General features: G+C 29.5%; 3 protein-coding genes across 5 annotated transcripts; 2 read left to right on the forward strand and 1 right to left on the reverse strand.

The window, feature by feature from the left end:
• The first annotated feature begins 107 nt into the window (after positions 1 to 107).
• LOC109608769 (tetratricopeptide repeat protein 36 homolog) lies at positions 108 to 3,527 on the forward strand. Its single transcript, XM_020025313.2, has 4 exons — positions 108 to 242; positions 1,430 to 1,618; positions 1,685 to 1,860; positions 3,369 to 3,527. Exons 1-4 carry the CDS (start codon positions 140 to 142, stop codon positions 3,438 to 3,440), a joined length of 540 nt encoding a protein of 179 aa, XP_019880872.1. The 5' UTR covers positions 108 to 139; the 3' UTR covers positions 3,441 to 3,527.
• LOC109608692 (translocation protein SEC62) lies at positions 3,475 to 12,967 on the reverse strand. Of its 2 annotated transcripts, none has more exons than XM_049970474.1 (7): positions 12,951 to 12,967; positions 9,254 to 9,387; positions 5,849 to 5,981; positions 5,510 to 5,784; positions 4,589 to 4,776; positions 4,190 to 4,534; positions 3,475 to 4,125 (listed from the first exon to the last, which is right to left on the reverse strand). In XM_049970474.1, exons 2-7 carry the CDS (start codon positions 9,287 to 9,289, stop codon positions 3,987 to 3,989), a joined length of 1,116 nt encoding a protein of 371 aa, XP_049826431.1. In that variant the 5' UTR covers positions 9,290 to 9,387; positions 12,951 to 12,967; the 3' UTR covers positions 3,475 to 3,986. The 2 variants fall into 2 exon arrangements, with proteins under 2 accessions (XP_049826431.1, XP_049826432.1); XM_049970475.1 differs by lacking the exon at positions 12,951 to 12,967 and adding an exon at positions 9,667 to 9,805.
• LOC109608768 (dnaJ homolog subfamily C member 28) lies at positions 8,713 to 12,250 on the forward strand. 2 transcript variants are annotated; one of them, XM_020025311.2, is made up of 7 exons: positions 8,713 to 8,845; positions 10,141 to 10,256; positions 10,308 to 10,439; positions 11,096 to 11,185; positions 11,324 to 11,523; positions 11,576 to 11,723; positions 11,777 to 12,250. In XM_020025311.2, exons 2-7 carry the CDS (start codon positions 10,170 to 10,172, stop codon positions 12,188 to 12,190), a joined length of 1,071 nt encoding a protein of 356 aa, XP_019880870.1. In that variant the 5' UTR covers positions 8,713 to 8,845; positions 10,141 to 10,169; the 3' UTR covers positions 12,191 to 12,250. The 2 variants fall into 2 exon arrangements, with proteins under 2 accessions (XP_019880870.1, XP_019880871.1); XM_020025312.2 differs by lacking the exon at positions 8,713 to 8,845 and adding an exon at positions 9,937 to 10,082.
• Positions 12,968 to 13,535: the final 568 nt, after the last annotated feature.

Below are 13,535 nucleotides of genomic sequence, written 5' to 3' on the forward strand. Positions count from 1 at the left end.
AATCAGTTTATTATAAATTCTTGAATAAAATTATTAAAATATGTAAATCGAACTAGTGGAACGAGTTTCTATTTTTTCAATCGGCAATAAAGTTGTTTAATTCAATGATTTTCATTTCACAACACAAACAACTATAGAAATGTCGAAGTTAAGTGATCACGATAAAGCAGTTTTGAGTTGTGTTTTTAACCCTAATCTGCCTTTGGAAGAAGCTATAAATGAGCAGCGGGAGAATCTTGAAGGTAACCAATTTTTATTTATGAGGAATTCAGTTATTCATTTATCAACTTCTGTTTTTATTTTGTTGTTAAATACGTACTCCGATTAAATAGAAAAAATATAATATATAAAAAAGACTTACAGAAACCTCTTAGTTGAAAATGTTTTTTAAATATTTCAGAAAACAATAATTTACGATTTTCATATTTGAAATTTCAATAATTTCATAAAACATGTATTAATTTGCATTAGAAATATGTTAAATGCCAAATGGTAATCAATAGTGTAATGTAATGAGAATTGAATAAAGTAAAAAGTAATTAATGTACGTGTTTGATTTATGATTTATTTGAATACATTGTTTTAACATTGTGTTCAATACATTTTTGGAGTTAAAAATGATGTACTTAAGTATGAACAAATTTGAATTTGAATTTATGAGTTAAAAAATCAGCTTAAAGCAACCGAAACTGTACGTCGCATTTGCAATCCTTTTTGAGACGGAGGAAGTGACACTAAATGCACTGAAGACAAACAAAATTAAAGCGTCCTGAAACGTGTACTACCAAAAAAACTAAGCGATATCTTATGCAAAATCTTCGTACAACATGTTTAGAAATAGGTGGGACTCAAATTACGATGAATAACTAGAAAAAGGTTTGCAATGAAATTCATAAAAAATGGAAAAATGAATGCTCATAAATTATGGACCACAAAATTAGGCCTTCGACAATTGCTAAGTTGGTAAACCTAGTGGAAGGGTCCTTAAAAACTTGAAATATTAATTAGCAAGTTTTTCAACCACATCATAGTATAGATATATCTCTAAGAAAGTTCAAAACTGAAGTTGATCTTTTCTACACTTCCAAGAACTTTCGTGGTACAATTTGCTTGTTGAATGTTCGTAAAAATATTAATTATAATGGTGTCTATTTTGTGAAATAATAGTTATTTTAAAGAGTTTTGTTATTTTACACGTTTGGAACATAGATTACTTTTTCCGGTCAACATTTTATATTGTAATGTAAATTAATTTATTTAAAAGTGCATTAATTCCTATAATGTATAATTAAAAACCAAATTAATATTCAACTATTAGAAATCATTTTTATAAAATTCAAATATTCAAACTGAATTCCCAGCCTCAATTATTTTGATAGTGTATCACTATATAAATATATAGAATAAATTTATACAAATATAATTACAGATGCTGAAAAGCTGACAGCAGAAGAAGAGTCGACAAAACAAATGGAAATCAGAGCAGTGCAACTAGCAGAGGCAGGAAGACTAGATGAAGGTTTAGAGTTGATAAATAAAGCTATTCAAATTGCGCCAAAGAGACCATCACTTTATAACAATAGGGCTCACATTTATCAATATTTACGTAAATTTGAAGGTATAATTTTGCGATTTAAAAACAGATACCTTATGAAAAAATAATGATTAAATTATTTTGATGCAGATGCCTTTAACGACTTGACAACAGCAATCGATTTATCGAACGAACATCACAAGAAAACACTCAGTCAGGCTCATTGTCAAAGAGGGATTTTACACAAGAGGGCAGATCGAATGGAGTTAGCCAAAGTTGATTTTGAAATTGCCTCGAAACTTGGTAATCATTTCGCCAAAAGTCAAGTGAGTTTAACAATTTTATACTTAATAATTTGACAACTTACCAAATAATTTAACACATAAAAGCACACTAAAAATCACACAATAAAAGATTATAATGTCAAGTATTTTAAAAAAGACGTTTGGAAGCACGGTTAACGCGTTTGTAATTGCGTAATTAACAGCAGGGTAATCACTGTAAAAGAGTATTCTTAAACGCCCATTTTTCTATATTATAGTTGTCGTTTAAACACTTCAGTAGACGTTGTATTTTGTCTATCTACCGATCGGCGCTACGTTTGCAGTACATGCGATAGAAGAAATAATTAAATTAGCTGAATTGCAAATATGCCGAAGACTCTAATAAAACGGGAACGCAATTTCAATGAAAGAATTCATTCAATATAATATAAATAAACATTATGTTGTATCGCACAATATTAAAAACTTTATTTTATTTTAAGCTCAGATTTAAGCCATCAAGTAGACTGGACGGCAGATTTTTTTCTCTATGTACATAAATGTTATTATGAATATTAATAATATTTTTTGTATTATCCTAATGATTTAGAAAGTAACTTCTTCTTCCACATTTCTTCTTAAAGAATTTTGATAAAACCAGGTCTAAGTCTATCTACGTTCCTGAGAAAACAGAATTTAGAGGACATTTATTCAATCTTGAGTATAACACTTCGCAAGACTATGAACACCAGCGACAAATTCTTCGGGTGAGAGAAGCATTTGTTGCTTAAGGCAGGTGAAAAACTATCTACGGTCTGCGACACTTTAGGTCAAGAAAGGCTAAACGCTCTTCTGTACATAGTCGGAACTAATTAACAAAATTTTATACAATATAATTGATGATTTTGCGGATTTAAAATATTGTAAAAAGGTAATGTATAACATTCATAACTTAATTGATTTCACTATCATCAACCAGATTGTGTATTTTTAATAATTAAATATACATTATTTAATATAACAATAACATAAATTCACTGTGGGCACAGGGTTGCCCCTGTAGGATGTTTAACATAAGTAGAAACACCATTTTTGTAAAAATTAAATTTAGACTTATCACTAAAAACTACTCGTTTCCACGGTTCAGTGAATATGATCTTAGATAATTTTTTTAGTAGCTACCACTTGGCCAGTTTCTCTAATTACACGAGAAACGACTGACTTATTTATCCGTAAACGTTTGCCATCTCTTCTTGTTAGTTTCCGTCTTGGTAAATTGTTAGACCAATGACAGAAAAAACAATAAACCGTATAGGTACTGGCATCTAGTTCATATTTTAGCTCATATTTTTAATATATTTTAATAAGTTGCTGTAGAAATAAGTTCTCAGATATTGAATGACTGCAATGTTCAAAAACTGTATGAAATTTCAATAATAATAAATAAAAATAAAATATATCTTTCCCGTTCAGCACACCCGAATTATCCCATATATGCAAGAGATTTCCATATTTTTGCATTAAACTAATACAATTAACGTGCACCAATTTAATAATTCACTTTTTTCCAGCTGGTCGAAATGAATCCGTACGCAGCTTTGTGTAACAGAATGTTAAGGCAAGTGATGGAGACATTAAAATAGAGGTGATAACACTCAAGAAAATAAAATAAGGATATCGACTTAAGTGTATATTATAGTAGCACCAATAATAAAATAATATACAAATAATATAGTTGTATTTATTGAGTATAAGTAAGTCCAACTAATTTCTAGCCTACCAAATTAAGAATAAATATGCGTCCAGAAAAAAAACTGAAAAATAAATGCAATTTTCCTATAACAATATATCATTTATTCTTGACTTAATTTACATATGTATATATCTGTATATTTAACGATTTAAAAAATGGCATAGATTCCAAATGCACTTTAAAAAGAAAACCTTAAGATTTAGGAAAGACACGAGTGAGAAAAAAAGAAAGAAAAAAAAAAACACCAATCTAACGGAACCTTCAGTTGAAAATGGTAACTGATTCTATTGTGTATCTTGTGTAAAATTAAAACATTCTCTAAAATAGGATACCATAAACATCAGGGGGAAGAAAGTACAACAATACCAAAGAATATATTTGGGTGTATGTGTGCACATTCAATTAAAAACTACGGACTCCCGCAGAAGGGTCGATGTTAGGAATCAATGTCGCCTTTTTCGACCATCTCGAAATCGCGGCCGGTGCTTGACCGCTGGCTAGATTCGCTATCAGATTCGGATACCTGGACCGGTTCCGCACAACTTGTTCCTTCGTTGGCGTCTACATCACTCGGTCTAAAATTTTCAATAAAATATTAATTTACTATTGTTAGATAAAAGATCGCGTTAAATAACATACCTATCGTCGCCAGAAGCGTTGCCAACAGTGTCGGGCGACTTGTCCGTTTTGTCGCACGTCCCGGTGTTCGTCTCAGTTTCCGCATCCGAATCCTTGTCCTTTTTCTTTTTCTTCTTGCCCTTCTTCGCCGGCACGTAGCCATCACCTCTATACTCGTACGTATACACGGGCCAGAACGACGCGAAGAAACCTACGTCCTCGGTCAGATTCGGCAGGATCCAAATGTGATGTCTACCCAGCGTTAGCACCCAAACGAGACAGAAGAAGATCAGACGTAGCACGGCCAGAACGATGATCGACACTAGGAAGGCGGCCGCCGCTATACTCAAATAGTACACGATCAGTCTGTAAACAGAAATTAGTAAGTAAAATGTAAAATTATAAAACGGAAAACAATACCTGACGGATTGTGGCCACAGAGGGAATAGGCACAAACCGACGCAACCCAGCAACGCCAGGGCACCGATTATCCAATAGTAAAGCGGAATCGGATCGTAGATCCACACGTACGCGTCCAGCGAATCGACGAAACGTTGGTCATTGTGCATCTCTAGTCTGATCTTTTTCTTGCGCTTTTCCTTCGCCGCCTGCAATTTTAACCATTTTGTATTATAATACAAATAAATAAAAATAATAATAAAAATAATATTAACGTAATATATTACGTTAATATTATTTTTTACGAAAAGATAAGAACTTAACACACATGAAATGGTCAAGGGAAAAATAAAATAATTTTTCACCATATTAGTCCGGTATTATAAAATAATTTCTTGTTGAACATTCTTTACTAAGGGGACATAGTTAGATATCCGTTTTATAGAACAAATATAAAGTAAATTTGCCTAATTCAAAATAATAATAATAATCTAGGTATAATAAAATAATTTCTTGTTGATCATTCTTTACTAATGAGTTATAGTTAGATATTGGTTTTATAGAACAAATATAAAGTAAACTTGCCTAATTCAAAATAATAATAATAATCTAGGTATTTTTGAATAAGTTTTGTTTAAATCAATATTTTTAAGTAAAATATAGTAAACGGGTATTTTCTAAATTTTTCTAAAAAATTTATTTTCATTATCATTTTGTTGCAACTTTTTAATTTTTTATAAAAACATTATCTTTATTTTTAATGGAATATCTCTCTAAATAATCGAGGGAAATATTTCAAAAGAATCGCTGGACAACTACGCAATAAGGTAATTTTGTCCAGGCAACTGCTGAATAAGACATATTTCGTTAAATAGAAATATGGATTTGTATGAGAACTATACCCCAACTATATATAGAAATAAAAAAATCAATTCAACGTACATCTTTGTCCTTTGATTCCACTACACTGCTTTCGGCGTCGGTGCCCCTTTCCTTCTCCTTCTTCTTGTCGTCCTCGGTGGCCGACTCGCCGCCCGCCTTCTTGTCCTTCTTCTTCCGCAATTCGGAGTCCTGGATCGGCACCTTGCGCGCCCTATGGAAGAACTTGTGGGCCAGCATACCGTCCAGGAAGTCGACGACTGCCTCACGCGACCTGAACATTCCATTCTCCTCGTTGTAGTACTTTGATTCGACGAGCGCGTCTACGGCTCTCTTTCCTATTTAAACAATCACGTAATTATATTAGGGGTTTCCTTTCTGTTTATTTACATTGTATGTTACCTGTAAAATAGATGACATTGTGGGACAGGAATTTCGTTTTCTTGGTGGGCACGTTTTTCTTCATCCAGTTTCCAACGTCATATTCATCTTTGGACGGCAGATCAGGCACTTCCTCATCAGAAGGAACATACTCCTGAAACAATTTAATATTCGTTTTTCAAGTTACAGTAATAATTGCTATTAATAAAATGTTTATCAATAGGAGAAAATTTTGTGCAACTATGATTTTTCATAGATAACTTATAATATGTACTTTCACAACAAAATAATTTAATTCAATTACATAATTTGATTTGTTGATTAAACTTTTCCTAAACATTGATTCACAATGGTAAAATTTATTGGAAATAATTTATAAAAACACTGATCACTTAATAACTACTTTTAATAATAATACCATTAGAGTTATTGACAATAGTAAATAACAGTAATAACTATTCCCAACTTCCGGCGACAAATGCAACGGAACTTTGTGATTATTTATAGAAAAATACTCGAGTTCGTGCAAGAAGCAAATACTCTCTATTGGAGGAGAGATATAATAAAAAGAAATCTTTTTACGGTCCTAAATATACTCATGCACTATTTAAAGTTACGCGGCACTTCTTAAAATAATCCGGACAAAAGGAATATTTTTAACAGATGCACACAAACATATTCATCTGGTTTGACAAAACTTTCCAGTTCATGAAATACTCTATCGTTACTGAGACGTCTTGGTTTTACCAAGAAAATCAGTAAGAAGAATTCGGGGAAATCAATTAAAATTAACACGTGATACTACTTTACATTTTTATTGTTTTGTAAGATAATAATTTGTTAAACACGCCGTTCTTATATAATATTATAATGTTAATATTACTTTTTGCGATTAGTTTAAGACAACAATTATTTTTCCTGAAGTATGAATTTGCCATGTTTTAATTATGCATGCTTATTTTATACCATTAGTTGATAAAATTCTAAATCTCGCAAAGACAAAAACAAGTTATAAGTAATTTTGTTTTGATTTCATTTATAAAATTTTTCAATTTAAATCTGCATATGAATAAAATTATTTATCGCTAAAAAAACTAAAGAGTAAGTAAAATCAACGGCCAGCAAAAGTTAATCGTATTTTTAAAATTTTTAATTAATATCAATTAAATTTTAAAGTTAAAGTTTTACATGTTTAGAATACGTATGTAAGTTTTTTTACAATTGATTTGATGATTCTTAATATTCAATCAATAATAATTTTCATTTAAATGAAAAAATGTCTTTTTTTATAACTTTCAATGTTAAGAAGATATTTAGGTCTGTATAGAAATGTTTAAAAATATATTTTCAATATAAACTCGCCTAGTTGTTTTTATCATATAAGTCCATATAACAACATGCTAATTAACTGACATATTTTAACTGGTAAGTTTTTTCACATAACTTAAAAAATATTTATTAAAGTTACACCTGTTTCTAATGACCACATTATTAGATACGAGGAAACCATTACATCATAATTGAAATTAATAATCTTTTATTACTGGTAGCTATAAATAATTATTATTTATTTTCTGTAGTCAAAGGAGAAAAAGATGTATTAATAATATGATTGTTATTAAGTGACTTTTAGGTATAGTGGTGGCCAGAGAAATAGCACTCACTTCGTTATTTCATAAAAGGATTTCTTTCGAAAAATTCAGATGGATCAATCGCTTTTGGTATGTATATTAGTCTTGTTTAGTCGGTCAAAGAATTAGCACATTGAAATATATATACGTTTTGTATATGTATATTTGGCAATACTTTTAATAGTTAGAAATTTTTCTTAGTAGGATGTACATTATTTTATTAAATAAATTCATTTTCAGTAAACAGAAAGAAACATTGTTTTCCAGAGAATGGAGAAATAGTAATTAACTTGAAACATCAAGGTCTAAATATTGATGATATCCATAAAAACTTCCGAAAACTGTTTTACAATGCTTATTAATAAATGTGAAATAACATACTCAATTGAAAATGCAATAAGAAAATTTCCTAATAAAAGAACAACTCTTTTTATTGACAGAGAAATTGGAAAAATCAGTAAACGACATCCTTCCTTGACCTCTAGGTAAATAAAAAATGAATTAATTGAGTCACACAATATCTATCAGTGTGTCTAGTAGAACAATCAGACGTCGACTGAATGAACAAAACTTTCAAAGATATATTTCAGGATAAAAAATCAAAGATTGCACAAAAATGTACTAATTATCCACCAGAGTTTTAACAAAGAATACTTTGAAGTAATTCATCGTAATCAGTAATTTGATTTAGGTACAAAATGAATAATAGGAGAAAGAATATAATATTGAATATTTGGATTACATTTGTATATATGTATAATAGTTTGTGATTTTTTAATTTCGTTAGTTCCTAGATCGCAAATAAATTGTAAGCATCGTCTCTGGCACTAGTAAAACCAAATTGTATTGTCACAATCTGTATCAGTATTTAAATGATTTTCTATTTTTTAAGTTAAATACACAATATAGGGTAATATAAATCGGTATTATAATTTATGATAAAAATGTGAAAAGTTGGACGCCAATTTTAATCGAAGTAGTAGGCACAAATGTTATAATATATAATAACAATAAAGTATAAAAATTTAATTAAAAGATATATTTTACAATATAGAAAAGCCAATAACTTAAATAAAAAGCGTAAAAAACGTAAACGTATTACGAAATTTTAACTGTAAAAATTAAAAGACGTAGATTATAAAATAATGTATAAATAAAAACGAAAATTTCGAACCAAAATTAAACGTATTGAATTTCATCCCGTACGAAACATCGAAATAAACCGGAACTCGAAATAGACGCGCAACAAAATCAAAACATTGCCACGGAATCTTTTTGCCAACTGCAACGCAAAAACAAAAACACAACGTTCACCTGTCAAGATCGATGCGTTCTTAAATCGGGGGTGAATTGCATTGAGAACCGCCAAAAAATATAACATAAAAAGGTAAAGAAAATATCGTGTGGCGTCTGCGAAAAATTTAAACCGTGCTGGTTTTGTTTGTGCCACGGTTGACTTTCGTGTGTGTGTGTAACACATTCAATAACCCGTTATTTCGATGACATTTTTATGACGTATTCGGCGTATGATAAGTTTGCAATTAGCCAGAGATTGCCATCTAAAAATAATACGAGAACAACGAACGCTACTGAAGATAAAAATTACCCGCAATATTTACATGCAACATAAGGAATAATAGAACGCAAGTGAAAGGCTTTCAATGGACAAGTTACGCGAACGTGGCAGCTCGATTTAAACGTTCGCAGTTCAATTTGAGATTGACACAAAAAATAATATGCAATAAGGCCGGAAATAAATGAAAATTAATGGTATTAAAATGAAATTAACACTTACATCTTTGCGCTTCTTGCCTTTCCTCTTCTCCGCCATTTTGACAATACAAATACGTTGTTGCCGCTGTTAACTTCTTCTCGGTACTGAAGTGAAGTGAACAAAGAAGATGCGCATATGATTTTACCTGGGTTTACCTAAATAATAATAAAGAAAAATTTCTTAGGGAATTTTTCATTCCACCATTTCCATAATTCGTACAAAATTTAAATGATTATTATTTATATTATTTTAAATTTTTTTTTTTTTTAATTTCAATCATTCAAAATTTTAAAAATTGTTCCTATTTCTCTCATAATATAACTCTAAATATAAATGTTTAATTTTGTAACTTAATTACTAACACTATTAAGTTTGTCAGTATATTTTAAATGTTTATTTAGACTTTAAACAAAATAAAAAATACTATGAATTACCTTATTTGAAATGTTACAACTCAACACAATATAAGTAATAATTCCAGAATTGAAACGTTAAAACTTAAATTAATGCTCAAAAGTGTTATAAAAGAGATAAAAGAACTCTGAGAATGTCGATTTTTTTAAATTAGGGATTAATTTGGATTCGCGACAACGTCACAAACGTAACGTCAGTGTTTCTAAACTCGGGGTTATCGGCAATTATTTTAAAATTAATTGTAAACGTCGCAGAACTGCATCTCGCCACAATGCCGACTCATGACTCTGTCTAGATGAATATAAATGCTGAGCCGGCGTTTTATTTGCAAATTAAACAGATAAAACTGAAATCTAAATCGGGGAATTTTTAGAATCGCTGTTCGAACATATGATTTCTTTATTGTTGTAATGCGCCATAACCTACAATGTGACTGGTTTGACATTTAATTTGTTTTTAATCTGTAAATAGTACAATTAGTTGAAATTTGTTAGGTGTCCCAATTAGATAAAATAATGTTAACATGGCTGTACATATTTTCGTTAGGAGATTCTTTTTAAATAATTATAGGCATTTTAGTACAAAATTTTCTAAACTGTTGGAATATAAGGTAAGTTTATGTGGAATATCTCTTTAATTTTAATGGACTGTTATTTTTTAGAAATGCTGTAAAATTCTAGGTGTTAAAGAAGGCTGTGATCAGGAGGAAATTAGGTCAGTTTATCTAAAACTGGTTAAAATTTACCATCCCGATAGTGGCAATCCAGAGGCCAATTCAGATAAATTCCATGAAGTATGTAATAGTAAATAGTTTAAATACATAAATGTTATTAATAATAAACAAGGAATCCTATTTCAATTTGCATAGACAAAACAAGATTTTTATTATTTAGAATGAGATAGTTTTATTACTTTATTAAACTTTGTCATAGATATTGATATTTTTTAACTGTTAGTAATCTTCTTTAAAAAACATATTTTCATTTATAAATAAACTAAAATTCACTACATATTTTAACAACATTTAATAATAGCATTGTTTATACTTAATCCAAATATTTTGATATTACTTTACATTAATATTTTGTGACACTGACTAATGTGCTTTGGGAAAGTAAATATTGAAAGAAAATTTAAAGATTCTGTAGAGAATAAGGATCCATTAATATTTTACTGATTATTTTTATATTTATATTAAATAATAATAAATAATAATAATAAAGTTATAATTCAATTATTACAAAATATTTTGATATTTTGTAATAATTGACTAAAGCGCTTCAACCAAAAAGTAGATATTGAAAGAAAATTTAAAGATTCTGAAAATAGTAAGGCTCAATTAATATATTATTGCTTTATTCTAATAAAATTGCTCTGAAACTATATACTATTTTTATATTTATATTAAATATAATAAGATAAAGTTATAATTCAATAATTTTGTTACAGATTGATAAAGCTTTTAAAACGTTAATTAATAGAAAAGCTGAAGAAAGATGGGACGTTGATGAAGCTGTAATAGCTGAGCAGGACATTAAGGTAATGACAATTGCTAATGCTGTTAAGTAAATTTCTCTTTCTTCCCCTTATTTCACTATCGCTATCGTTTACAGCCCTTTTAGAAAAAAATTGTGTGAAGCATTTTAAAAAGCACTTTATGTTGTCGTTGGTTTTTAGCACACGGCACCGCAACACAGACAATATTTGAGTTATGGAGGAATCGGTTCGGGGACACCTTTTCAACGCGAAAAGCAATACACGAAAGTACGTGCCATGCAAGCGGCAGAGAACGTGTATCAGCACCGCGTGGCCAAAGTGACGGCCGAAGAGAACACATTGATGGACAAGGCACCGCTCAAGCACAAAATTAAGACCAAGTAAGGCTGCGTAACAGGAACTGGGCGAGATTCTAAGTTAATGCTTCTGCAGATACGGGTTCGATCGGTTGGTCGAGGATCTGATTCAGGAGTCCATGTCAAAGGGCGAGTTCAGTAACTTGTCTGGGGCTGGGAAGCCACTCAGAAACGAACACAATCGGAATCCGTATGTGGATTTTGTCACGCATAAATTAAACGAGGTATAAGCAATTGTAATGCAAATTTTGCGAAATAAACGTGCATTAACTTCCAGGTTTTAATAGATAACGGATTCACCCCTGAGTGGATCACTCTCCAAAAGGAGATCAGATCAGAAGCTCACCATTTAAGGACAATTTTATTTTACGAACGTCAATTCTTCAGCCCGTTTCCTTTGAACACAGACGAAAATATTATATGGAGCGAGATTGTTTACAAGTACAAACAGATGGTGGATGAAATTAATAAAAAAATTGCAAAATTCAATCTAGTCGTGCCAGTTTTGGACAAACAGATGATTCAAATCAGTTTGGAAAAGGAGGCACAAAAGGCTATAAAGGATGGGAAAAGCTTCAAGGATTTGGGATTGAAGAGGCCAGTTGACAAAAACGAGCGCAGAAATGACATTAAAGAAGTTAATATTACTAATTTTTTCAGTTTTATTGATAGTTTTTTTAAAAATAAATAATTGTAGATTGGAAGGTATTGTACATATGTATATATAATAAAATATATAGTTATCCCGTTATTTTATATGTATATATTTTATTGTCTGCACATTTTCATCTGGGCTCAATAGTAAAGTACTATTTAGGATTTCCAATACAAAGATATGAATGTAAATTTTAAATTTCAAATATTTATTAATTTTTAATAAGTACAGAAGTATCACACTAAATTTATAACAAATACGATAAATCTTCAAAATTGAAAAGTTATAAGGATAAATCATTTTATAGAATAAAATTTATTTAAAATATAAAAATAAATTTTATCATTATATTGTATTGATTTATATAATAATAAAAAAGATGTTTCTGAAATAGGTGGTAAAAATTTGCATATAACATGTTCAGTAATGAAGAAAATCTAAACAAGTGTTTCAGAATATAGGCCCTGAAATTTAAATTTCAAAAATTGTTTTTCTTATATTTTAGTAACCAATTATGTTTATGCAATGTAATAATATTTTTCTATAATGATACAGAAATGTAGATTTTGGAAGCTCTCCACTTTTACTCTCCCTATTTTATATGCTACTAAACATTTTTTAAGACCATTCAGTTTTTTATATTTTGTATATATGGACTATGTTTCTTTTAGAAGAAAAAAATTTATTTACATTTTTTATGATTGGGGAGGTTGTACCAGCTCCCAGATTTTTACCAACTATTTTAAAAACACCTTGTAATACTTTAAAATATTACTGTTTCTGGATACATACTTACAACTTACTTATTGGCCTGCTACTTTGCAACTCCCTAAACTCAAGACTCGCCACAAAGATATTCTAAAATAAGTATTAATATGAATTATTATAAACTAAGCAGTAGCACTTATTTACCTATTTAAATTATATTTTATTTTTCATTGTTAAATTGGTTAAATTCTAAAACTATTACAATGTAACCCCATTATAGGTTTCGTGAAACCTGCTTCCATTATAAAACAAATGTGACATGTTCTTATTCCTTTTAAATCCTTTAAACACATGTTTAACATGTTTTTGTCTTATTTGAACTGGGGTAATGTAAATGTAAATGTAAACAAGACAAATTTATTTTTAAGTAGTACCAACCTTGTAAAATTGATTTGTTTTAATAGATTGTCTCAGTGGATAGAATATTCTATGGTATATATATATGATATATATACTATTACATATAGTATCACGATTTTAATTAAATAATCATATAATAATCTCATATTTATTATAAATCTTGTCTAATAAGAAAAATAACACATGAGTAATTAAATAATATCTAGGTATTTTTGATTTACACATATGGTATCCATTATTATTTTCAAATAGA

This window comes from Aethina tumida, chromosome 1 (genome assembly GCF_024364675.1).
Source record: "Aethina tumida isolate Nest 87 chromosome 1, icAetTumi1.1, whole genome shotgun sequence".
Classification (NCBI taxonomy): domain Eukaryota; kingdom Metazoa; phylum Arthropoda; class Insecta; order Coleoptera; family Nitidulidae; genus Aethina; species Aethina tumida.